The sequence below is a fragment of the Rana temporaria genome, chromosome 4 (genome assembly GCF_905171775.1).
Source record: "Rana temporaria chromosome 4, aRanTem1.1, whole genome shotgun sequence".
NCBI classification, from domain to species: Eukaryota; Metazoa; Chordata; class Amphibia; order Anura; family Ranidae; genus Rana; species Rana temporaria.
The window spans coordinates 371,770,972-371,797,530 of NC_053492.1; the positions used below are offsets into that span (position 1 = coordinate 371,770,972).

The 26,559-nt window shown below is 40.6% G+C and overlaps 1 protein-coding gene across 3 annotated transcripts in view; it reads right to left on the reverse strand.

The window, feature by feature from the left end:
- ZDHHC14 (zinc finger DHHC-type palmitoyltransferase 14) overlaps positions 1-26,559 on the reverse strand; it is a 148,211-nt gene that overhangs the window by 13,631 nt on the left and 108,021 nt on the right. Inside the window, exons 9-11 of one of the 3 annotated variants that reach the window (XM_040350958.1) lie at positions 19,532-19,641; positions 18,783-18,885; positions 4,212-5,444 (exon numbers count right to left, since the gene is read on the reverse strand). In XM_040350958.1, coding sequence (XP_040206892.1) covers positions 5,088-5,444; positions 18,783-18,885; positions 19,532-19,641 — 570 coding nt within the window. In that variant the 3' untranslated portion in view covers positions 4,212-5,087. Of the gene's footprint in view, positions 1-4,211; positions 5,490-18,782; positions 18,886-19,531; positions 19,642-26,559 lie in introns of those variants that run through there. The other 2 variants (XM_040350957.1, XM_040350959.1) reach the window with 2 other exon arrangements.

The following is a 26,559-nucleotide window of genomic DNA, read 5'->3' on the forward strand; positions in this document are numbered from 1 at the left end:
CTGATGTGCCTTCATTACCATCAAATGGTCAAGCCCCATAACAGGGGAGAGAAACTACCCCTCCCCCAATGCGTTGTCTGAATTTTGTATATTACTAAACGTTTAAAAAAAAAAAAAAGTCCTTAAAGATCAACTTTTGTACCGGTCGCCACTCTGTACACATCTGGTTATTTCATAGGAAGAATGATAGTATGATACTCTGTCGTCAACTTGCACTTCTTACCAGAGGTCAGTGGTGAGCAGACCAGATATGGTCTAGTGTAATTTAAGACCCACTGTGAACATCTGGTCACACCAATTCTATGAAAACCTGGATATAGCAAGATTTATTTGATCATCCCTGCTCTTGATTCTGATATTTGAAGGTATTCAAAGTTGTTCCATTAGCAGGAACATCACACAAAAGTAATGTTCTTGTATAAACACAGTATTTCCAAGGAGAAGTACAATTTGGAAATTTAATTCAGAAAGTTTCATCTTGCTTTTGTTTCTCTATGCATTTCAGATTTTACATGTTCATGAATGCCTCCCTTATATAACATTTATTGGAAAAGCAAAATAAAGTTTGGCCATGGACAAACCCGGCATAGGCTCATGTTTTTATTTGAAACGTTATGCTAAAAGGCTCATTAGTTATTCTAGTAGTCATAGCAGATTCAGTTTTAGGATTTCTCTCTTCAGGAGCTGCTTTGTTCCTCTGTGCAGTTCCATTGCATAATTTATTTATAACATTTGTAGTGAGATAGGGGCCAAGCAATATACTTCAGTGATTTGGCGTTTATATCGTTGCACACTGATAAGGTACCTAGAGAAAAGTAAATAAATATCGAGATTGATTCCTGGAGTTCACCTTTAGCCAAAACTGTGCCCTACAGATATAAAAACAAACACTGTGTAAAGTAGCTCACAGAAAATGTCGGCCTGTAGACTTTATCCCCTGAGGAAGTTACGCGACTGACGCAACGCGTTGGAAGGAGCCTTTGACCCCACGCCGCAAACCGAAAGTCTGCCGGTTACCATTTTCTGTGAGCCAATTCCTATACAATTGCCTGTGTAATGCTATGCACCAGTATAGTGCATTGTAAAAGTGGTTTATATTATATTTTGGGTTAATTTTTTATAAAAATATATGTACTATGTTTTAAGCGTCCCACAAATTTATATTGGGGGATCCCAGAGAATAGAGATGTACAGTATCCCTAGAATATCAGCCCTGGCTTAATGTAAAAGTGCATTAGACTGGGTACAACTAGAAGGTGAGAACATTGGCGACTGGTTGTGCACGGTAAGAATTAAAGTGATGCACACATCCATGGAAGGAATGCAATGAATGTAATAATAATAATAAAAAAAATAAACATTCTGATTTATATAATTATATATGGATGAACGTGATGGCATGATTTATGTCACTATATAATATGGACATACATTTGGATTTGCACTGATAATATATATGGTTTGTGTTTAGAATTTTTTTTTTTTGCATTTATTAAACATACAGCACAGCACTGTTCAATTTATTGAATTTATTACATTTCGGGAGTGTCTGCAGCAGTATTGTAATACAGTAATTTTTTTCCACTTTTTCTACCCTTAAGAGTTTTTTTTTTTAGTTTGAGGTCTGAGTATTCACATTATAGTATTTGCATTGAGGGTTTTCCATTAGATTTTTAGTGGGTAAGGGTGAGAGAACAGTGACAGACAGACCATGTATACATTTTGTCTCACTTTTTCTGTATTCCGACACCAGGACCTGGCACAGCACTGTCAGAATACATTGAATACAGCCGATCGACAAAAGTTTACCCAACATGTCCAAAATTACTTCTGTCAAAGTATATATATATATATATATATATATATATATATATATATATATATATACATATATATATATACACACACACACACATACATATATATATATATACACACACACACACATACATACACACACACACACACACACACACACACACACACATATACATATATACACACACACACACACACACAGAATATATATATATATATATATATATATATATATATATATATATATATATATATATATTATATATATATACATACACATATACATACCTATACATATATATATACACACACACACACACACACACACACACACACACACACACACATATATACATATATACATACATATACACACATACACAGTACAGACCAAAAGTTTGGACACACCTTCTCATTCAAAGAGTTTTCTTTATTTTCATGACTATGAAAATTGTAGATTCACACTGAAGGCATCAAACTATGAATTAACACATGTGGAATTATACATAACAAAAAAGTGTGAAACAACTGAAAATATATTTCATATTCTAGGTTCTTCAAAGTAGCCACCTTTTGCAGCAGACACATCTCTAGAACTCTTAAGAGGAGACTGTGTGAATCAGGCCTTCATGGTAGAATATCTGCTAGGAAACCACTGCTAAAGAAAAGCAACAAGCAGAAGAGACTTGTTTTGGGCTAAAGAACACAAGGAATGGACATTAGACCAGTGGAAATCTGTGCTTTGGTCCGATGAGTCCAAACTTGAGATCTTTGGTTCCAACCCCGTGTCTTTGTGCGACGCAGAAAATGTGAACAGATGGACTCTACATGCCTGGTTCCCACCGTGAAGCATGGAGGAGGAGGTGTGATGGTTTGGGGGTGCTTTGCTGGTGACACTGTTGGGTATTTATTCAAAATTGAAGGCATACTGAACCAGCATGGCTACCACAGCATCTTGCAGCGGCATGCTATTCCATCTGGTTTGTGTTTAGTTGGACCATCGTTTATTTTTCAACAGGACAATGACCCCAAACACACCTCCAGGCTGTGTAAGGGCTATTTGACCAAGAAGGAGAGTGATGGGGTGCTGCGCCAGGTGACTACCTCTTGAAGCTCATCAAGAGAATGCCAAGAGTGTGCCAAGCAGTAAGCAAAGCAAAAGGTGGCTACTTTGAAGAACCTAGAATATGAAATATATTTTCAGTTGTTTCACACGATTGTTATGTATAATTCCACATGTGTTAATTCATAGTTTTGATGCCTTCAGTGTGAATCTACAATTTTCATAGTCATGAAAATAAAGAAAACTTTGAATGAGAAGGTGTGTCCAAACTTTTGGTCTGTTATATATATATATATATAATCACAAATTTTCTTCAACTTTGAGGTCATGGGTGACCCACGTGTAACAAATTTTGTTTTAGCTTTGAATAGTACATGCTTAAAAGTCCTGTAAGGACAGTAATCACAGTGTAAAGGAAGCTGGAATCGCAGAACAAGTGACCCCACTAGAATATCTGGTCTAGCCTCTGGTAACCACCATAAAAACTTGAGATTTTTCCCTTTACTGGCAAAGGTCTCCAGAGCAGACTGAGCAAATCTCCCCACTGGGGTTTCAGGCAAATAAACACATTTCCTCTCAACGCTATCCAAAACTAAACAGAAAAAATTTAGAAGATTTACTTATTTGTTATAAGAACTTAAAAGGTTTTAATTTTAAAGACTCCGTTTTTTATTTTTTATTAAACACTGCTGGATTTTAATATTGTCTGACAATGAACAAAAAAACTTTTTTCTATATAATAAAGTAATTTTAGTACTAAACCGTGTCAATGGAGTCTCCAGCCTTCATGTGATCACTATGTCAGGGCAGACAGTGACCACATTATTGGAAACCACTCTGACAATGATCACATGAACATTAAACACTTTATTTGGATCCCCATTGAGGATCCTGGCCGTCATTATCAGCTGAAATTGAGAAAGGCAATGGGGTTTATTTACTATAACTGGAGAGTGCAAAATCTAGTGCAGTTCTGCATAGAATCCAATCAACTTCCAAGTTTTATTGTCAAAGCTTAATTTAACAAGCTGAAGTTAAATGCTGATTGGCTACCATGCATAGCTGCACCAGATTCTGAGTGCTCCATTTTTAGTAAACCTACTCCAATGTATCCGATGCTGGCTCTTACAGAGGCAATCAATGTATCCTCTGTAGTGTCAGGAAAGGTAAACCAATTGTGGGCAGGATTTTTTTTACTCATGTGCAAATTTTTATTTAACAAAAAAAAAATATGTATTTTTAAATATGCTGAACCTAAAAAATATAAAACCGTACTGTATACAGCACATTGTACATATAAGAATCTTGATTGAATGGAAGAAAGCGTCCGATAAGAAAAAGTAACTTTATTTGCACATTTGGAAAGAAAGTGTCATGGCATTAAACTATACCATAACTAAACATTTGTACAGGTCGATAAATGCAATGCATTGTCATTCAGCAACATCAGCCCTTTATAAATGTGGGCAAACTTGACCAAAAATCAGGAAAATAATGCTGAAATGTGAAAAAACAAAAACTAAAAAAAAAAAAACAAACAAACAAAAAAAAAAGAACTTTTCTGGCATTGACCGTTTAACCAAAACACCGTTATCCCCAAATATTATTTAGGTACGCAGCATTTATTTCCATATACCAACATAAAACTGAAGCACAACATCCTGGAGAAAGGAGCACAATTTGGCTATCTCAAAGTGTATGTTTTGCTTTACAGAACACAGTGTAGGTTCCCAAATTTCAGGGTTAGCAGGTTACACCACAAAAATCCAGAGCCTGGAGGCCAAATGAAGCCAAAGTCCAGACTTTCACTCCATAACCATTTTAGTGGCGAGGCAAGTTTAACATCTCAGGGGTGCATGGCTCAAAAAAAGGCTCATCTGAACACTATATCCAAAATAAAGGTATATTTTGCCATGTTTTCACATTTCCAGTTCGTTCAGAGATCGCATAAGCCATGCCCCCAACTTCAGCTTTGAAAACTTACAGAACTACATCGTTCCTTGAATGAGGCAGTCAGTTGCAATACAAGTGATCTAAGAAAACAAGCCAGCTTACTCAAATTGGTGATCTAGAGTCCATGGCCTGACGTTTTTATTTTAGCCAAACTGAAATTACTGTACAAGGGGCATTTGTAATCATGACACAGTGCAAGCGTATCACAGAGTTTAACAGATGTGCAATGAAACTTGAGCATTATCACAGTTGGTCAAACAGAGCTGAGCTTTACAAGACCACGCACAGAGTCTTCATGCAAGGAGTCTTGGCTGACAAGGTTGAGGACATGCATGGTATGGCTATGAGTCACAGAGCTGCTTGCTGGCAGCATTCCAGGTGGTGAAGGTGCTTCATCTGGCGTTAAGAACTGATGATTTCCAATGTCTTCTTTTAAGGGCATCATATCAGTCAAAGCGGTTTCTGAGTTTAGGTTTGGGATTGAAGATGGTGGAGTTGGCTGGCCATGTGCCAAAGTGGTGCATGGTGCGGTTATTGTTGTTTTTCCTGGCAAAGGTGGTTCATCAGCAGGTATCGTAGGTTCAGCCTGAAGGAGTGGTGTGGCTGCTGCCTGCAAAACGAATTTGGTGCTCTGAATGCACTGGTCTTGGTCACACTGCAGAATGGAAGGGTATGGAGGAATATAAAAACAAAAAGCATTCCAACAAAATAAATTATGGGCAAAAAGTAAAAAAGGTAGTTGGATTTAAAGGGGGGAAAAAATAAAAAATAAAACCATAAAGAGAGAATACAGAAAGGTTAGCAGTATGCTTCAGCAGACATAGAACAGTGGTTTGCGCAAGTCAGTGAGGAAAAATGGCTTTAAAAACTACCACTATATATCAAGCACAGGTTTTTGTGCCAGTCTCTTATTTTTCTATTAAAACGAATACATAAGAAAGCATGCAATAATATAACCAGCTGGTAATGTGTGATCTGAAATGTGACACTATTTTGGGAAAGTATTAAATATGAACATATCCCATCATTCCTTATAAACCATGCAGTTCAATTGGCTAGTGCCATTTGTAGAGCAGGTATTTCGGGAGAAAGAGTGAGCCACTTTGTAATGCTATTACACAAGTACAATGTTACTACATGCTGTACTTGCACATGGTTAAAGGGTCACTAAAGGAATTTTTTTGTTTGCTGAAATGACTGTTTACAGGGTATAGAGACATAATAGTTAACAGATTCCTTTTAAAAAGGATTAAAAATAGATAAAAATCAATCATATAATGTACCTGTAGTTTTTTAGTTTCGTTTTTGCATTTAGTTTAGTTTTAGCATGTTATGCTGTATCTGTGCTGGACAGTGCCATAGAGCAGTATTGGTTTGAAAAACGAAACTAAAATCTCCCAGTACTGTGGTGATCAGGAAACAGACAACCAGGAAGTGTCCAAAACAGAGGAGAATTGCAGCAACATCAGAGCAAAAACGAACCATGAGGACATGAAACCAGGACTGCAGTAAGGTAAAGGAAGCTATTTAGCTAAAAAAAAAAAAATAATCCTTTAGTGACCATTTAACTGGCATTCAATACTGCATGAGCACTGAAGAAATGCACAAATTAAAAGCCAACTACTTATTCAAATGGATCCATGTGTAAAATATACAAAAACAAACTAAAAGCATTATTCAACCACTTGCTCTACAAAAGATTTACCTCCCTTTCATGACCAGGCCATTTTTTTGCTACGTGGCACTGCACCATTTTAACTGACAATTGCGTGATCATGCAATGTTGTGTCCAAACAAAATGTATTACTTTTTCAAAGCGCTTTCTTTTGGTGGTATTTGATCACCTCTGGGCATATTTTGTATTATACAAAAGAAAAATGAACGGCAATTAAAAAAAAAAAAAAAAAAACTATTTTACTTTTGGCTATAAAAAACATATCCCCAAAAATGAAAATACAATCAAATAAAAAAATAAAATCTCTTAATACATTTTGGGCAAAATGTATTCAGCTACATGCCTGTGGTACAAAACAAATCCCAATAAGTGTAGATGCTATAACTTTTACACAAACCTATCAGTATTCAAACTATGGGATATACAGTGGGGATCGAAAGTTTGGGCACCCCAGGTAAAAATTTGTATTAATGTGCATAACGAAGCCAAGGAAAGATGGAAAAAAATCCCCAAAAGGCATCAAATTACAGATTAGACATCCTTATATGTCAGAAAAAGTTAGATTTTATTTCCATCATTTACACTTATAAAATGACAGAAAACAAAAAAATGGCGTCTGCAAAAGTTTGGGCACCCTGCAGAGTTAATATCTTGTACTGCCCCCTTTGGCAAGTATCACAGCTTGTAAACGCTTTTTGTAGCCAGACAAGAGTCTTTCAATTCTTGTTTGAGGTATCTTTGCCCATTCTTCCTTACAAAAGTCTTCCAGTTCTTTGAGATTTCTGGGCTGTCTGTCACGCACTGCTCTTTTAAGGTCTATCCATAGATTTTCAATTATGTTGAGGTCAGGAGATTGTGAAGGCCATGGCAAAACCTTCAGTTTACGCCTCTTGATGTAATCCCCCGTGGATTTTGAGGTGTGTTTAGGATCATTATCCATTTGTAGAAGCCATCCTCTCTTTAACTCTTCCATGAAGACCATATTTGTACAAGTATCTCTTTATAGTGGAATAGTGTACCACAACTCCAGTGTCTGCCAGATCTTTCCGGAGGGATCATGCAGTCAAACGTGGGTTTTGAATTGCTTTTCTCACAATCCTGCGAGCTGTTCTGTCTGATATTTTTCTTGGTCATCCAGATCTTGCTTCAACTTCCACTGTTCCCGATGACTGCCATTTCTTAATTACATTCCGAACAGAGATTATTGACATCTGAAAACGATTTGCCATCTTCTTATAGCCTTCTCCAGCTTTGTGAGCGTCAACTATTTTCAGTTTTCTAGACAACTGCTTAGAAGAACCCATGGTGCCGATTGTTGAGGCAAGGTCAGATGAGTCTGGGCATTTAAAACCTTTGAGATTGACATCATCTGGTCTTCCCAGACAATGATTGAGAACAATTAATGACACTGGCAGGTCTCAGCTTTGCAAAGTGGGCAGTACATGCTATAAATTCTGCAGGGTGCCCAAACTTTTGCATACGCCATTTTTTGTTTTCTGTAATTTTGAAAGTGTAAATGATGGAAATAAAATCTAACTTTTGACATATAAGAATGTCTAATCTGTAATTTGATGCCTTTTGGAGATTTTTCCATCTTTCCTTGGCTTCGTTATGCACATTAATACAAAATTTTTACCTGGGGTGCCCAAACGTTTGATCCCCACTGTATATTGAAATTTGTATTCATTTTTTTCCCCTATACTAGTAATGGTAGTGATCAATGACTTATAACAGGACTGTCATACTGCGGCAGTCAATCTGACACTGAGGGGAACCAATTGACTGTGAAACCAAATCTAATCAGTGCAATATTCAAATTAGGTACAATTAATCAGTGCAACACAATAATAAACCAGTCCAGTGTCTGTGGCCTACCTCTAGGCTCATCACGATTGCTGCCAACACCTCTCAGAGTGTATTCACATGCTTCTCTCAATTCAATACAAATAAACCAAAACTAGTGTAGCGCAACCAATATAAACAGTGAAGCAATAAAATAATAAAAGTCCAAATAATGTGAAAATCCACCGTAGTGCAACTGTAGGTGACAGTTCATAGAATTGTTAATTCATATTATCCAGTGACCACCACCTCTAGCTGGAATGCCTGCTCACCTCCAGATAACGACCCCACTACAGAGTCACACACGCTTGTACGCGTTATGCTCGGATGAGCTTCTTGACTTGCTGAAGAAGCTCAGAGAGCATAACGCGTACAGGTGTCAGGTGCTGACATTTAGGTCGTATTTTCTGTTTTTATATCAACGTGGCGAGTTGATATACATGTTTTTTTAATTAATCCCTTGGCTTCCTGAGAGACAAATATCAGGCGTGTGCGACGAGTGGTTGTCACTGAAGTCACTGGATAATATGAATTAACAATTCTATGAACTGTCACCTACAGTTGCACTACGGTGGATTTTTCACAGTCTATGGACTTTTGTTATCGTTTTGCTTCATTGTTTTCGCTACACTAGTTTTGGAACCAATTGCCTGCCAGACATCACCAGTGCCAATATGACAGCGATTAGTGCTAATATGCACAGTCACTGTACTCGCACTGACCAGGAAGGGGTTAACATCTAGGGCGATCAATGGGTTAAATGTGCCCAAAATTTGTTTGTGTATACTGCTTTTACTGTGGATCTAGCTCACTGGTTTTCATATCTTTAGCAGGTAATGCTGAATCACAGCACATCCGGGTGGAACACGCTTCTTACCCGGTAATGCAGAATCACGTAAATACACACGCGATTCTGCACAGACCCGGTTTCTATGTGGTTGAACTAAATTAGACTGCATACTTACTGAATCTTTATCCAACAAAAACCTGGTTACTCTCAGTGAATAGAACTTCCTCTGACAGCGTCAAAGGCCCTGAAGTGAATTCACTACATGGCTGCCCCCCCCCCCCCCCAAGTCATGTAGCCAATAGGGGTACAAAGCAGCATGAGTATGTGCACAGAGTACAAAGATTTTCAGTGTTGAGCCATCATTCTCAATGCTAGCCAGTACACTCACTGTAAATATATCCAAACTAGTAAATTCTTTATAAAGGAAAATGGATCAATTCACAGAAAAAGGGATTAGAGCTGAACACTTGCTATTTTTGTGGCATGGTTCACCTGCAATAACAATTTATTTATTTTTTTAAGACAAGCCATCTGCAGTTTTATAGATTTAAAAGAAAAACAAACAATGTTTTATGGTAATATCTGCAAAATCTATAAAAGGCTTCTGTATGTTTGTCGTAGAACTTGTGCTTACGGCAGAATTTCTCAGGTGATGTCTCATATCCTGTCTTTGAATAATTTTGATTTTCAAAACAGGAAAACTCCTACACTCAATAGAAGCTGGAACCAATACATTTTAGTTACACAGCAAATATCACACTAGAAGAAAAGTGAACAATGGGTGCAGAAGACAGCTGCTATGGCAAGTAGGTTCCATCTTTTTCTAAAGGCCAACACAAAACTTAACTCCGGAACATAAAACTGTTTTTTGTGTAAACCAAACAACCTTGGAAATAAAAGTTCTACATAAATAATACATACTAAATCCCAAGACTAAAATGACAAACATCTGCAATGTCCAAGGGAAAAAAAAAACAAAACACACTGTTCTCATAATCAACTAAATAACTTGCCTGGTGCAAACGAAATACTCCCTGATCATAGCAATAATAGGTGGACTAGCAACTGTTCTTCCCAGTTCCGAGTTAATGATCTGTCGTTAGACAGGAATCACTGAAACTATTCCCTAATATAGCAGAGCTGAGCAAGGTAGAAATGAGTCACTTCTTTCATCTGGACTTTAATTATTTTATCCTGTCTGACAATCGGTGGGTAATATATTTTAGTTTTGAAGTTTATGCTCACAGCATACACAGTAACTATTAAAAAGAAAATGCACTAAAACCTACAAATCCATGCAGAAAAACAGTTTTGTCAACTTACAAAAATCTAATTTTTCTACAGCTTTCATTGAGGAATCACAGGAATTTAGAGTCAAGTATGTTTTTATTCTATTTGACAAAGAAAAACAATAGTACAAACAACGTTCAAATGTCCGGGAGACAAGAAAACATAATTCAAATCCCATCATCTATCCTCAGCTTGTAACAGTATCAACAAAAACTCAGAGGCTCCACCGCCTACAAGGGGCGGACAGTGCCATTCCATCCAAAGGACAGTGAGGGCTTAGCCAATATACATAATACGACACTTGACTTCATTCACCTAAAATGATCAAAGAGAAAGAAAAGCAAAGAAGGGGAAAAAAGAGCAATAGAGGATAGCGGAAAAAGAAAAGAAGGCAGAGAATGCGTAGAGAGGAGGGACCGAGCAGACCACGGCATGTCAAACCTACATGATGGGATCAGGATAAGGAGCTGGATTACTCGGAGGTGCCAATAAAGTTTTCAGAGAGTCTGAGGCAGAGTAGTCAATCCAAAGGAGCCAGAGGGTCTTGAATTTGTCGAAGGTGTCAGTGTCGAGGGCCAGCATCTCTTCCATGCGCATAATATCATTGACCGTGGAGACCCACAAGGCCAAGGGGGGGGGGGGTGGTGATAGTTTTCCAAAACATAGGGATAAGCTGCCTAGCGGCCGACAGGAAGAAACGCAACAGAGTACATTTCTGGGAGGCTATGGAGCCAGGAGGCATAGACAATAGAGCCATCTCCGGGAATGGCGTCAAAGGCCGGTCGTATAAACTGCTGTATATGGCAAAAACCTGTGACCAGAGGGGCTGAATGGACTGACAATCCCACCATATGTGGAGGTAGCTACCATCTGCCGCACCACATCTCCAGCACGAGGCAGGCATGGATGGAAAAATCTTATGTAAAGATTGAGGGTTCTTGTACCATTGGGAGATAAGTTTAAAGTTTTTCTCCTGGGAATAACAGGAGATTGAGGATTTGCGTGTAAAATGGTAGGACTTTTGCCAATCTACCAAGTGGAATTCCTTTCCCAGATCCGAGGACCACTTCCTCGTGTAAGAGGGGGGTCGAGCATGTATCAATGTATGTAGTAGCGTGTATATGGTGGAAAATGAAAGTCTGGGCGTTTTCAAGAAAGAGCATAGCTGTTCGTACCCCGTCAGGGGCCTATGGGTGTGGGAAGATGAAAAAAAGGTCAGAACAAAAAGATTTGCGGGGGGCTGTGAGCCAATTACCTTGGGAAATTGGCACTACAGGAGCCCCTGAAGTGGGGTCTACAAAAGAGCCCGCCACAGGCCAGGCGGGGTGGGAGTAGGGGCCCACCATATTGGAACCCATGCCTTGAGGTAGAGCGGGGTTGGAATCACAGGAATTTAGGAATTCTGGGATCCTAAATCTGAGTAAAGCTCAATGCCTCGTACACACGACCAGTTTTCCCATCAGGAAAACTGCAGCGACAGCTTTTGGCCCGGGAAAACTGGCCGTGTGTACTCTCCATGGCAGTTTTCCAGACAGGAAAAGCACTGGGAATCCTGTCAGGAAAAATGAGAACATGTTCTCAGTCTTTTTCCCGGCAGTTTTCCTATGGAAAACACTGCGGGGGAGCATACACACGGCCAGGTTTCCCGGCCAAAGCTTTCATGGCAGTTTTCCGATAACGCCGATCTCATGGCGAATCCGCCGCAGAGACTGCTGTTATCGTTTACAGGACCGCTCACTGAAGAGATGGATATCTCGGTTGTGGCAGCTGTTACCGAGATATCCATCTTTAAAAACAGGACGTATATATACAGTGGGCGATCGTTAAGTGATTAAACCAACTGAAGCAACGGCACTATGCCGTTCCCGCACACATGCGCGGGAGGGATGTCATCGTGGCTCCGGCCAATTACAGTGCCAGAGCCGCAATCCCCGGAAGTCACTCCGGGACAACATGTCGGCGGCCGGAGGGGGGAGACGTGGACTGATGTGGGGGCTTCGATCTGAGGCAAGTAATACATAATCAGCTAGTATGCTATGCATAATAGCTGATTATGCCTTTGTCTTACAGGGTTTATGGTTTTTCAGGTTTGTTTCGGAGGGTTTACTTCCTCTTTAACATGAAGCTCGAAACCTACAATTAGGTATAGAATAATTTTCTATAGTAGTGCATGTTGCCGATAACAAATCTGTAAGACAAGGTGAACAATTTGTTTTGAAGGAAAAGCAGTAAAAAATGTAAATCAAGGAAAATCTCAAGTCTTGAAGTATATTAGGCCTTGAAAATCATAGGACTACTGAGAGGTAGCAAGTTGCAGCATTAGTCTAAGCAAATATTAAGACAACCAAGCAGAGAAAGAACACCGACACACACTGTACTGCAAACCATAAACGAAGGGACAAGTGCGCAGTGTAAAGATGTATACATAAAACAAAGCTCTAATAAGCAAAGATTAGCACACATTAATAAAACTGCAATTAAGTGTATACCTATATTAAAAGTTTGTCCTTTACATTTTCACTAAAACCACTGGTTGCTGCCTTCTCATGTGCTCCATTTAGTAAATATGGTTTCCCTGGAACCAGGATAGATCAATTACTGGGAAACTATTACACTGCATTCACTTATGTACCGTATATATACAGATGAAAGACATTAAAATCAATGTGCTACATTACACTCATGCTTTAAGAATGCATTAACTTTATCAATCATTAATGCATATTTGCATTAATTTTATCAATCATTAATGCATATTTATTTTTAAAGAGCAGAGTAGACATTCTTTGTACAATACGGTGTATATGCAGAGCTGCAATCAGCACATGGCTAAATTTGCTTGGTTATAGGAGGTGCACGATTCTGGCTAAAATGCCCATCAATTTTATGTGCTTGGAATAAAGATCACGATTCTCGCGGCATAACTATCTTTCACATTATAAAAATTGGGCTAACTTTACTGCTTAGATTTTTTCTTTTTTCATTAAAGTGTACCCCCCCCCCCCCAAAATTGCGTTTGAAAGATTGTTGCGCAAATACAGTGTTATATAAAACATTGCAACAACCACCATTTTATTTTCTAGGGGCTCTGCTAAAAAAAATATATATATATAATGTTTGGGGTTCCAAGTAATTTTTAAGCAAAAAAGACAGATTTTAACTTGTAAGCAACAAGTGGCAAAAGAAAAAGGTTTAGTCTTTAAGTGGTTAAACTGGCCTCATTTGCAGACTGAAGTTCATCCCTTTGATCCAAAAAGAACGATATGTTCCAATGTTTCTCTTTAGTAATTTTGTGAGAAACTTTGCAAGCTTCCCTTTTTTTTGTTTTGTTCGACAGCCGTCGGCTTGAGCAGAGAACTTTCTGCACTAAATGGTGGAAATGCTTTTTTAAGATCGGGAGGGGGATAGAATCGCGATCTCGATTCTTTAACAATAATCGTGCAGCTCTACTTGGTTATCATCAGAACTGACTCACAATTAACCTTCAAGCCAAAGCTCATCGGTGCAAGACAAACGCATAAGGTTTGCTTTAGTAGCATATTCATACCAATTGAGTGTAACCAAAAAGCCATACAATTTGGGTAGCTTTATGTAGAACATTTATTGGTAACAGATACTATGTATAAGCACAGGAGGATGTAAAGATTTACCATGCTAGACTTGGCTGGTCACTGCCCAATTTGGGAAAAATTGTTTACAGGCAAACAATAAAATCCCAAGGCATCCAGTGGTGAAACATTCTCAGGAGTATTTTATAATCACCCAATACAAAAATCAAACCTTTCCTTTAAAATGACTGTCGATCTCATAATTGAAATAAAGAAGTTACGTAAAGAGTAAAAATATTTAGCGGTCTGTGCCAAATGCTGCTACGATAGGGAAGGAAGAATTGCCCCCCGAAAGTCTACCAGAAACCAACACTTCAGGAGCTTCTTATCCGGTGTTCCCTTCTCCCACATTGCTTAGCTGACCTCCGCATCATTACAGAAGGAACCACTAAATGCCCTGGGAGTGGGAGGTGGTAGAGGGATGCACAGGAGATTGACACTCCCAGGAGTGTTGGGTTTTCCTACAAGACTTCAGGAAAAATGTTCCTTTTCAATTAAGTGGCATTTCAAATATAATTTTTTATTTATTTTCTTACAAAACATACAATTTTTTTTTTTACAATTGCAATACGGTACTGTCCACCATAAGGGGCGGTGTAAGAATCACGTGCATTCTTATCCCTGAACGGACCAGATATTCTCCAGTGTACAAAGCATAACCTGAGACAATATCGGCCTAGAAAGAAAGCACTAGCAGGGGAGCAACGGGGATAGAGTAAACAGAGGCCAAGGGGGAGGGGGGTAGAGAAAGATAAATAACCATAGAATGAAGAAAAGGGATGAGGACCGAAAAGGGAAAAAAGAGAGGGGGGGGAGGCCAGAAGGGAGGAAAGAAGGGGCGACCCGGGGTTGGGATTAGGTTCCCTGCCGTCACGGACAGCGGGGCCATTTCTCCTGATCAAGTTATGAAGCGAGCATTTCGGACCCTTCATCTGAATAGATATACATATTCCAGAGTCTCCATGCCCGAGAATGTTTCTCCTGCTTGTTTTGAGCCGTGAGGACCAGGTCCTCCAACCGCTTAATATCTTCCACCCTCCGCAGCCACATACCCACCGACGGGGGCGACCTCTTCTTCCACTTGAGAGGAATGCAGGACTTAGCCGCATTCAGTAGATGCCGTACAATTGACTTCTTGCAAGTCCTCTCTGGGATTGGAGTGTCATGGAGCAGGAAGAAGGCCAGGTCGTTCACTATTACGTGGTCTGTGAATTTCTGAGTGATCTCACCGACCATTGACCAAAAGTGCTGTAATCTGGGACAGGACCAAAAGATGTGAAGGAACGTTCCTACCTCCGCTAGACATCTGCAGCATAGATTGGTGGACGTGGGGGAAAATCTGTGTAAGACCTGAGGGGTATAATACCACCTGGTCAGGATCTTATAATTAAGCTCCTGAATTTTTGTACAGATCGACGTTTTAAGGGAAAAGCGAATTATCTTCTGTCTTTGGGTATCAGTAAAGGAACACTGTAGTTCGGTTTCCCATTTCTGCAGAAAGGGCAGGTCGGGCTGTGTCGGAGGGGAGTTAAGCAGCTCATACGTTTTGGACAACACTTTGTCTATATATATATATATATATATATAATTCAACTATATAAAGTTACAGAATCATATTCAAAATTCAACATACAGTTTTGTTCAAAATTCTTCAACTCCTCAATGCTGTAAAGGGTTTTAGGTAATTTAGTGTACATTTGTAATTGTATTCAGAATGAAATCCTACAAGGACTTCTTATAGAACCATATGCAACTAAAATTACATCAATTGGTTTTGTAATACAGTAGTCAATGTTTCTTTTGTGAATTCTTCATTTACACAATTATTCAACCCCTTAAAGACTACCACTCTGAAGAACAGAGGTTCATTGAAGTGTTTTCAATCAGGTATTGAAAACACCTGTGGATGTCAGGGAGCAGCAATAAAGCCTAATAAGCACCAATTAGGCAGCTTTAAAATGACTGATACTCCGCTCCTTCTAGACATTTACTGGTGTGGTTACAAACATGGTGAAGTCAAGAGAATGGCCCAGGAAGACAAGAGAAGAGGTGATTATTCTTCACAGGAAGGGCAATGGCTATAAGAAGATTGCAAAGATGCTAAACATACCAAGAGACACCATAGGAAGCATCATTCGCAAATTCAAGGCAAAGGGCACTGTTGAAACGCTACCTGGTCGTGGCAGAAAGAAGATGCTGACTTCGACTGCTGTGCGCTACCTGAAGTGTAGAGTGGAGAAAAGTCCCTGTGTGACTGCTGAGGAACTGAGAAAAGATTTGTCAGATGTAGGTACTGAAGTTTCTGCTCAGACAATACGGCGCACACTGCGAAATGAAGGCCTCCATGACAGAACTCCCAGGTGCACCCCCTTGCTGTCTCCAAAGAATAAGAAGAGTCGACTGCAGTATGCCAAAAGTCATGTGGACAAACCACAGAAGTTTTGGGATTGTGTTCTGTGGACTGATGAAACAAAATTAGAACTGTTTGGGCCCATGGATCAACGCTATGTTTGGAGGAGGAAGAACAAGGCTTATGATGAAAAGAACACCTTGCCTACTGTGAAGCATGGCGGGGGGTCAATAATGCTTTGGAGCTGTTTTGCTTTTGCAGGTACAGGGAAGCTTCAGCGTGTGCAAGGTACCATGAATTCTCTTCAGTACCAGGAGATATTGGATAACAACGTGATGCAGTGCATCACAAACTTGAGGATTGGGAGACGTTGGACCTTTCAACAGGACAATGATCCCCAGCATACCTCCAAGTACACTAGAGCATGGTTGCAGATTAAAGGCTGGAATATTTGGGAGTGGCCATCGCAGTCACCAGACTTAAATCCGATTGAGAACCTCTGGTGGGACTTAAAGAAAGCAGTTGCAGTGCGCAAGCCTAAGAATGTGACTGAACTGGAGGCTTTTGCCCATGACGAATGGGCGAAGATACCCGTAGATCGCTGCAAGACACTTGTGTCAAGCTATGCTTCACGTTTAAAAGCTGTTATAACTGTAAAAGGATGTTGTACTAAGTACTAAGATTGAATGTCACTTGGGGGTTGAATAAAACTGATAATGATGTGAGCACAGAAAAGACATTTGTGGTTATTTCATTATAAATGTTATGTTATATTTGTCTGACCTACACGTGCCTCTTTGATTTAATTGTAAGTAGGATGACTGAATGATCAAAATCAATGTCAAACGGGCCAAAACAATCAATTTCAGTGGGGGTTGAATAATTTTGAATACAACTGTACATAAAGAACCATATAAAAATAGGATTATGTGCAACTCGTGTTTGTATATCTGTAATTTTGTTATATTTTACTTAAAGATTAATAAATAGCTCTATATCATCCAACTTTAACATTACCAGTATAAAATAAAAAAGGTAATAGCTTTGAAGGGACGGCTTCAACAAACATGACGACGAGGGTTTCAGATTGTTTACAACTGCAAAGCTTTGCGTGGAACCAATTTTACATCAAAGTGACACTAAAGGATATCCTTACTCTCCAAAAATAAAACCATATACATCCACTACTTCATGGCCCTGTAATTTTTCATTAAATCATTTTTGCTTTTTTAACTTCTGTTTCGAACGAGCAGTGAATGTTTGCTGTGGGCATGTGCACTGCTCTAGGCATACTACAAATTACATAGTCCATCTTGGGAGCAAACAAGTGAAGGTGGCTACATGCAGTGGGACTATGGAAAGCAGACACCCTCTAACAGAAGTCAGACCACAGCAGGAGGAAAAAAAAAATTTAAAAGAGGAATTTGGAGGCCAAGAGCAATACAGAAGTACTTTGAGTTAGGAATACATACTTGAATAGAATTTACACTTTTTTAAACCTGCGTTTTAGTGTAATTTTAAGTTAAATATGATCCGGTATCATCCATGCACAAGGAATTAAATATGAATGTAATTTTGCAAGTATGTCTAGATTTAAAATGTTAGTATGAATTGAGTCAAGTTTTCTTGATGCTCAACTTTAAACTGAACTAGATGTAAATATTAAAACGCAAACATTTATTGGTCTCCTGTCTCCAATTCTTAATTGCAATGGCTATATAGGCTTTATGGTGATCCAGTCACCATTGCTTTGTGCAATACTTGAGAACAAAGAGGAGCTCAGGTGGGTTCGGACAGATTGAAATTTATCAGAACGACACCCAAAATTTACTGGCGCAGCCACGTTTTTACTGCCATTTCACAAAAGTTACAAAATTACATGTTTAGGTGCAAATTTCAGTATTTAGGCTACAAACAAGTACGCTAGGCAAATAGCAATGTGATTTAAGGTAGATATTAAGGGAAAAAAAAATGTTATTTTCGATATAAGGGCAAATTATTTAGTCACATCACCCCGAGTCCATCGTCCCCTGCGGTGCCACCAACAACCCCTGTCTCCATCTCCACCCTCTGATGCCACCATCCCCCCCGGCCTCCATCCCCCTCTGCAGTGCCACCAACAACCCCGTCTCCATCCCCCATGCTCTGTGGTGCCACCATCCCCCTCTGCGGTGCCACCAACAGCCCCTGCCTCCATCCCCCTCTGCGGTGCCACCACCGCCCCCTGCCTCCAATCTCCATGCGCAGTTCCAACGGGGGGAAAAAAATGCCCATTTTTACGAACTGTCCGTAAAAATAGGGACGTTGGCAACACAAATGTCACAGAAAGCACATATTCGTTTCAGTATTATTCTGTCACATAACTACATAGATCATATAGAAGGAAGTCTTACCATGCTGCTCTGTGACTGAGTAGAACCATACATAGTCAATCCATTTGATGGTGCGACTGATTGTGCCATATCAGCTTCTATAATTCCTCTGCGATCAATTAGACTTGTAAAAAAAAAAAAAAAAAAAAGAAGAAGCAAAACAAACATTTCAATAATCAGGAAAACAGTACAAGAGCCAAAAGACATGAAAAGTTATTGAGAATAGAGGTTTCCTTATATATCAGTTAACGTTCATGTACATGAGTCTCGTCTAAGAGGCAAGACAAAGGCAGAATGCTTTCAGATAAAAAATTCTTTTTATTTAAAGCTCAACTTTAAAAAATGTTTTAAGGTGCAGCCCCACTGCATGGGAGAATTTTTTTAATTTTTTTGGCCAGAGTATGGCTGTAAGAATAAACTGATCAATTTGATTTTCAGAGAGGCGAAGGAAAACTTTGCCCCCTCATCTCATAATATATATAAATAAATAAATAATAGAACAGTCATCTGCCTTCACTGCTCTTTTTAACCTATTCTTCCCCTCCAGCTCTACTGCACCAAACACTTGGACAACTCTACACACTGTGGCTATATTCTCATAGCGGATGTAAGTTTTTTTTTTTTGTTTTATGTTTTTATCACTAGACACGCACACATACTCTTCAGCACATAGCTGGTAACCGAAGGATCAGCCCAACTCTTCAGGGCTGCAAGAAGTGATTTTCTGGCATTTCTTCATTTAAAATCAGGAAACCTTTCCAAATGCTTACCTTGGATTCAATGGTCCACAAACAGCGGCACAGCAGTTTGTGAAAACATTGCCATAGCTATATGGATTATAGTTTTCCTTCCCCCTTTTACTTGACCAGGAACCTTTAATCTGTAACAAAAACAAACATGACTCCTCCAAACATTAACAGGAAAATTGATACACATGAAAAATACCCAGCATGACTGAACATTGTTTTCTAAACTTCTGACAAAAAATTATTTAAACGAAACCTGTGCTCAAATTGCCTTGCTGACCGCTCCTAAAATTGCTAGCTGCCTGTTATGCTGCTCCAGTGACTTAAAGCGGAGTTCCATCCAAAAGTGGAACGTCCGCTTTAAGCACTCCTCGCCCCCTTACATGACACATTTGGCATGTCATTTAATTTTCGTTAGGAGTGGGACTTCCTATCCCACTTCGGCCCAGGCGACTCCTCCTCTCGCCTTAGGCAGCCCCTCCCTCTAGGCGATCTCCTGGGACACGTGCCAGGTTCCAAGAGATCGCCTGTCCACTCCGGGAGCGCAGCGCGACTCGCGCCCGGCCGAAGCCGAAAGCTGTCACAGCTGGGTGCTAAGAGTGGCAATGGCGGCGCCTGCAAAGAGGAGGGGGAGAGAAGCGACACTCCGTTTGCCCGCATTGCTGGACCGTGGAACAGGCAAGTGTCTGTATATTAAAAGTCAGCAGCTACACTTTTTGTAGCTGCCGACTTCATAAACAAAAAAAGGCTGGAACTCCGCTTTAACTTTCCAAGGCAATGACTTGGAACATATTTGCCAAACCGGAGTTCTGACTGTCACCCTGTCGATTTAATCTGCATGCTTGGTTTGTCCTGTATGGTAGACAGACTAGCAACGTCCGCTATGTGTTCATAGCAAGATTGGCAAGTGCAATTAATGCAAGATCAGGAGACGATTCAGTTTGCATGTGTTGCGCTATATAAAAAAGTTTCTCACTCACTCACAATGGGGACTATTGATAAAAAAAAAAAAAAAAAAAAATTGATAAACCATTTTTTCTTTTCCTAGAAGATAAAATGCTGAAATCACTGTGCGCTATACCAATTTGTCACCAAGGGCAACAGCTTTTTCACCCATTTTTTCCATTATATATTTAAATAAACGTTAGCCGCCTCTGCATGAAATTATAATTCTTGTGTAAAAACCCATACAGAATATAAAACTTAAAAAAATATTAAGTATAGAATGAGTCACTATTTTTCTAGGCAAATATATTTCTACAGGTGCCATTGACATGAAATTTTCACCACATGTCTACAACCCATGCAATCCATAAATACAAAGAAAGCAAAACAAATAAGTTAAGAAATTAAGTTATGTGCAAAAAAAAAAAATAGAATGACCCGGAATTGTATTGAACACATGAAGAAATGGAGATGAGAAAAAGGCATGGAAAGCCAAGACACCAGCTGAAAGCTATCAGTAATTAGAAAGTAATTTGCACTGACAAGGGGCAGAATTGCTATCAGCTGGTTCAGTCTTAACGGATGGCCTATAAAAAAAGGGGTTTCATTACCAAGGTGTCACACAAGAAACATCTTATGATGAGAAAAACAAAAACAAAGAGCTCACTCAAGACCTTATTGTTGCAAAACATACTGATGGCATTGGTTACAGGCGGCTTTCTAAACTTCTGAATGTCCCAGTGAGCACTGTTGGGGCCTTAAATCACAAAGTGGAAAGAACAGGATTTTACCATAAACCGGTTGTGACGGTATCGGTATGATATCCCCGTCAACGTTCCCTTCTTCCCATAACGACAATCACCCCAATATTCCACGAGGAGGGATATCCCTGGAATCGCCCAGAAAGCCACACATGAGACAAGCTTACTGCTGGAACAAGACACTTTATTGACACAAAAACTCAGCTTATATGTGGTTACAGCCTGTTAGGAACGCCCCCCTCACACAGTGGGGTTTCCCATACAGATTATAGGAGACAAGTCGGAGCCGACCATGCAGACATGTTTCTTTAGATAAAGACATCAGCGGAGTTAATTACTAGGTGTAACAGCCTGACCACAATGAAGCAATCAGAATAATTAACATGAGCCCCTTATCTAATCATTGTAAACAGTAAGGCCGGTCTCCTTCCCACACACAATAAATCAATTACCATTTGAACTAGGGAGCTGGCTGAGGAAGGGTCATTAACATGTCAATAGCTTGTGACACATGAACCAAGCAGGGAGATTTACACTGACATCCTTCACAATGGCCCCCCTTTTTCTCCCTGCTCCGGCAAACCCGGTTGGACCTTCCCTGGTCCAGTAGGGTTGACGGGTTCAGAGCTTTTAGTCCGAGGTTAACTCCGTTTGGCGTGACTGACCTCCATTGGTAACTGCTTCCGACTCAGGTATGCTACCGGGTCGTCAGATCACACGCCGGTCAGTCCCCAAGTCTTTGTGCGATCTGCAAAGTCACCAGAAGTCAGTGTGAAGACAGCGAATGGGTCTGTGCGCCGCCGTCTAGGTGTCCCGCTATGGGAGGGGGCAGGTTATGGCTCTGAAGTGACAATCACAGGAGATTCATAAAAAGAAAAAGTTATATTTGTTGAAATGCTGTAGCACTGGTGCTCAGAGTCCGGGGGGGGGGGAGAGGGGACTCAGAGCCCCATAAGGTCAGCCACCCCCTGCTCCCTCCGCAGCCGCCGGTTCTCCTCTTTGAGCTTCTCCAGCTCCATCTCCAGTTCATGGAGCCTGGGGGGGTCAGCCCGCTGTGACCTCAGGTGGTTGTTCTCCTCCTCCATGCGGCTTATGCACTCCTCCAGCTCTATGTACTCACGGATCAGATCCTGCTTGCTCATGTCCTGCAGGCTCTCCACGTGGTCCTTCATCATCAGGAACTGGGTGGTGGTGTAAGGGGCCACCGGTGGGCCCTTGGCGAACATCTCAGCCCGCATCTGGGGCGCCCGCTGCGATTCCATCTCCTCCAGTCGCTTCTTCTCCTCCCAGGTCCGCTGGTTATATGACTTCCAGGACCTCTTCTTCTTGGAGGGTAGCTGGCGGTGCCTCTTTCTGCCCAGCTCCCTCCAAGGCCCCTCCGGCTCATGGCGGTCGCCCATGACCAGCTGACAATGGTGTTCCCTGTTGTCCGTAATAACAGATTGTACCATGAGGGCTTCGTAAGGGGTGCCCAATGGTTCTTCCGGACCCAGCTCCTGGAGATCCCAAGCCGAGTCTACACAATGGGCTGCTGCTGGTGGGCGGTACCCAGGTTGAGACCAATTTGACCTGGTGTTGTCGTTCATGGGGCAATTCTGCTTGAAGTGACCCAACTGTTTGCACCGGAAGCAGCGTTGTTCGTTGTCCTCCTGGCGTGGGTAGCGAGGGCTAGATGTCATCGGTCTGTTAGGCGGTTGGTATCTAGCGGCTGGTGGGTGTGAGGGCGCCGTTGGTTGTGGAGGTTGTACCCGTGGTGTGACCTGGTTTGTCTTGCGAGTATCCGCATATTCATCCGCCAACTTCGCGGCCTCTGGTAGAGTCATGGGCCTGCGATCTCTCACCCAATCTTTGACATCCGTCTGGATGTGATTGTAAAATTGCTCCAGGAGCATTAGTTGCAAAATGTCCTCTGCGGTGGTGGCCTGGCTGCTGTTAACCCAGTTAGAGGCCGACAGGGACAGCTGGCATGCCCATTCTGCGTAAGAGTCTTTCGTGGTTTTGCGTGAGTCCCTGAACTTCTGTCGGTGGGACTCTGGGGTTACTGCATAACGAGCCAGGAGCGCTTCTTTAACCCGGGCGTAGCTATGGATATCCTGATCTGGCACGGTCCGGAAAGCATCAGAAGCTTTGCCTGACAGTTTGCCTGACAATATTGCAACCCACTCTCTTCTAGCAATTCGGTGCAGGTTACATTGTCGCTCAAAGTCTGCCAGGTAGTTATCAATTTCACAGTCCTTTTCATCAAAAGCTTTAAAAGCGCTAAACGGAATCTTCCTTGCGTCTGCTGTGCTGTACTCACTGTTCGTAGAAGGTGCGGCTGCTTGTTGGACTGCTGCCAGTTTTAACTGTAGCTCTGCGTCCCTTATTTGTTTATCCTTCTGTAGTTCTGCGTCCCTTATTTCTTTAGCCTTCTGTAGCTCTGCGTCCCTTATTTGTTTAGCCTCCTGTAGTTCTGCGTCCCTTATTTGTTTATCCTTCTGTAGTTCTGCGTCCCTTATTTGTTTAGCCTCCTCCGCTAACAGGTCCATCACTTTCAGAACCACATCCGGCGTTGGGTTCGGGCCGAACCACGCTAGCTTCTCTCTCATTAGCTTGTTGGCTGGCGATTCCTCCTCCTGAATCACTGGTGTCTCCATCTCTTGTACTGCTGGCGTTGCTGCAATCCCGTCCTCCTGGTCTAGCTCCATTAATTCTGCTATGATGACCCGCTTGGTTTTGTTGCTAGCGATCCTTCCACGAACTTCCAGTAGTTCTTCCAGTGTCTGCTTGGAATCCGGGTGTGAAGGGGAATAGAAGGGAAAAATCCCGCTGCTACCAACCAATTGTGACGGTATCGGTATGATATCCCCGTCAACGTTCCCTTCTTCCCATAACGACAATCACCCCAATATTCCACGAGGAGGGATATCCCTGGAATCGCCCAGAAAGCCACACATGAGACAAGCTTACTGCTGGAACAAGACACTTTATTGACACAAAAACTCAGCTTATATGTGGTTACAGCCTGTTAGGAACGCCCCCCTCACACAGTGGGGTTTCCCATACAGATTATAGGAGACAAGTCGGAGCCGACCATGCAGACATGTTTCTTTAGATAAAGACATCAGCGGAGTTAATTACTAGGTGTAACAGCCTGACCACAATGAAGCAATCAGAATAATTAACATGAGCCCCTTATCTAATCATTGTAAACAGTAAGGCCGGTCTCCTTCCCACACACAATAAATCAATTACCATTTGAACTAGGGAGCTGGCTGAGGAAGGGTCATTAACATGTCAATAGCTTGTGACACATGAACCAAGCAGGGAGATTTACACTGACATCCTTCACACCGGTCACGTCCAGGTGCTCCTCACAAGATTTCTGACAGGAGTGAAAAGAATTATCAGAAGAGTTGTCCAAGAACCAACTGGTGGAGAACCTCAGAAAGACCTGGAATTAGCAGGTATAATTGTTTTAAAGAAAACAATAAGTAATGCACTCAACTCTCATGGCCTGTATGCATGCCCTCCATGCAAGACTATTGCTGAAGAAAAAGCATGTTGAAACTTGTTTCGTTTGCTGCACATTTAGACAAACCTGTGAAATACTGGGAGAATATAGTCTGGTCAGATAAGACCAAAATTTTACTCTTTGGATGTCATAATACACACCATGTTTGGGAGGTCAAAAGGCACTGCACATCACCCTGAAAAACAAACACCATAACTGAGGTTTGGAGGTGGGAGCATCATGGTGTGTGGCTGTTTTTCCAGCATACGGTACTGGCAAACTTCATATCATTGAAGGAAGGATGAATGGAAAAATTTACCAAGGTATTGATAAAAATCAGCTGCCATCTACCATGATGATGAAGATGAAACGAGGGTGGACATTTCAGCAAGACAATGATCCCAAACACAAAGCCAAAAGAGAATTGGTTTCAAAGAAACAAAAGAAAGTTGCTAGAATGGCCCAGCCAATCACCTGACTTGAATCCAATAGCAAATCTATGGAAAGAACTAAAGTTCAGAGTTCATAGAAGAGGACCATGAACCTTTCAAAAGGTTTCTGTGGAAGAATGGGCCAAAAATCACACCCGAGCAATGTCTGCGATTAGTTTCTCCATACAGGAGGTGTCTAGAAGCGATAATTACCAACAAAGGATTTTGCACAACATATTAAATACATTGCAGTTCATGTGTTCAGTACTTTTTCCCTGTGTCATTCCATTTTATTACACATAACTTGGGTTTCTGAACTTATTTGCTGTTGTTTCTGTGTATGTATGGATTGCATAGGTTGTTAATGACATGTGGTGAAAATGTCATGTCAATAGCACCTTTAGAAATATATTTACCTAGAAAAATGGTGACATGTCCAATATTTATTTTACCTGCTGTATATACAGTACAAAACTTAGGCAGGTGTGAAGAAATGCTGTAAAGCAAGCATGCTTTCACAAAAATATATATGTTTTATAATATATATATATATAATAAAAAAATCATAGCTAAAGATTTTATATATCAATTTACAAAGTGAGTCAACAGAAGAAAACTATAAAATCAAAATTTTGTGTGACTACCTTACCAGCATCAATTCTTGCAGAGTCACAGGAGTAAGGAGTCAGCAGCTGATGCCATCGCAGGACTATTCCTAACCAGGAATTTAAGATTTTATGGCAATTTGTTTTACAGGGGGTCCCCGACTTACGAACAAGTTAGGGACTTTAGGTTTGTTCTCAAGTCGAAAATGTTCATAAGTTGGAAACCACACACATTATATATATATATATATATATATATATATATATATATATATATATATATGCCTTAAGGGGAATTGCACGAGCACCTGTTTTTAATTTATTGTGATCGTTGCAAATATTTTCGCCACCTCTAAGGATTTATTAGTTTTCTTCTAGTTTTGAAATGGTTTGTTTTTTTCAGGTTTCTGGGAAGAGTGAATTGTGTCGATATACTTTGATATTAAGAGACTTTCTTTTTGGTACACTTATATTGTGTTTTATATATCTTATGTTACTACTTTACTGATGATTACACTGTTCTTAATTTATCCTATACAAGTTTAAAGGCAGCAATCTATTCACTGCTGGCATTTAGTGTCGATTGATATCCGTTTATATGTATTTTCTTTGCACTGATTAATATATACACACTGTATATGGGAATGAAGTCCTGTGCTGGCCAGAAAGGGACCTAGTCCATTCTCCAAGAAATGACAGAGTGAGTGATGTCCCAGTAGCCGCACATCAACTCAAGACCTGCTGTATGATAGTGAATGGCAGCCTGGACCCCCACTAGCCATGCCCCCAACACAATTTCACTCTGCCCACAGGAGCT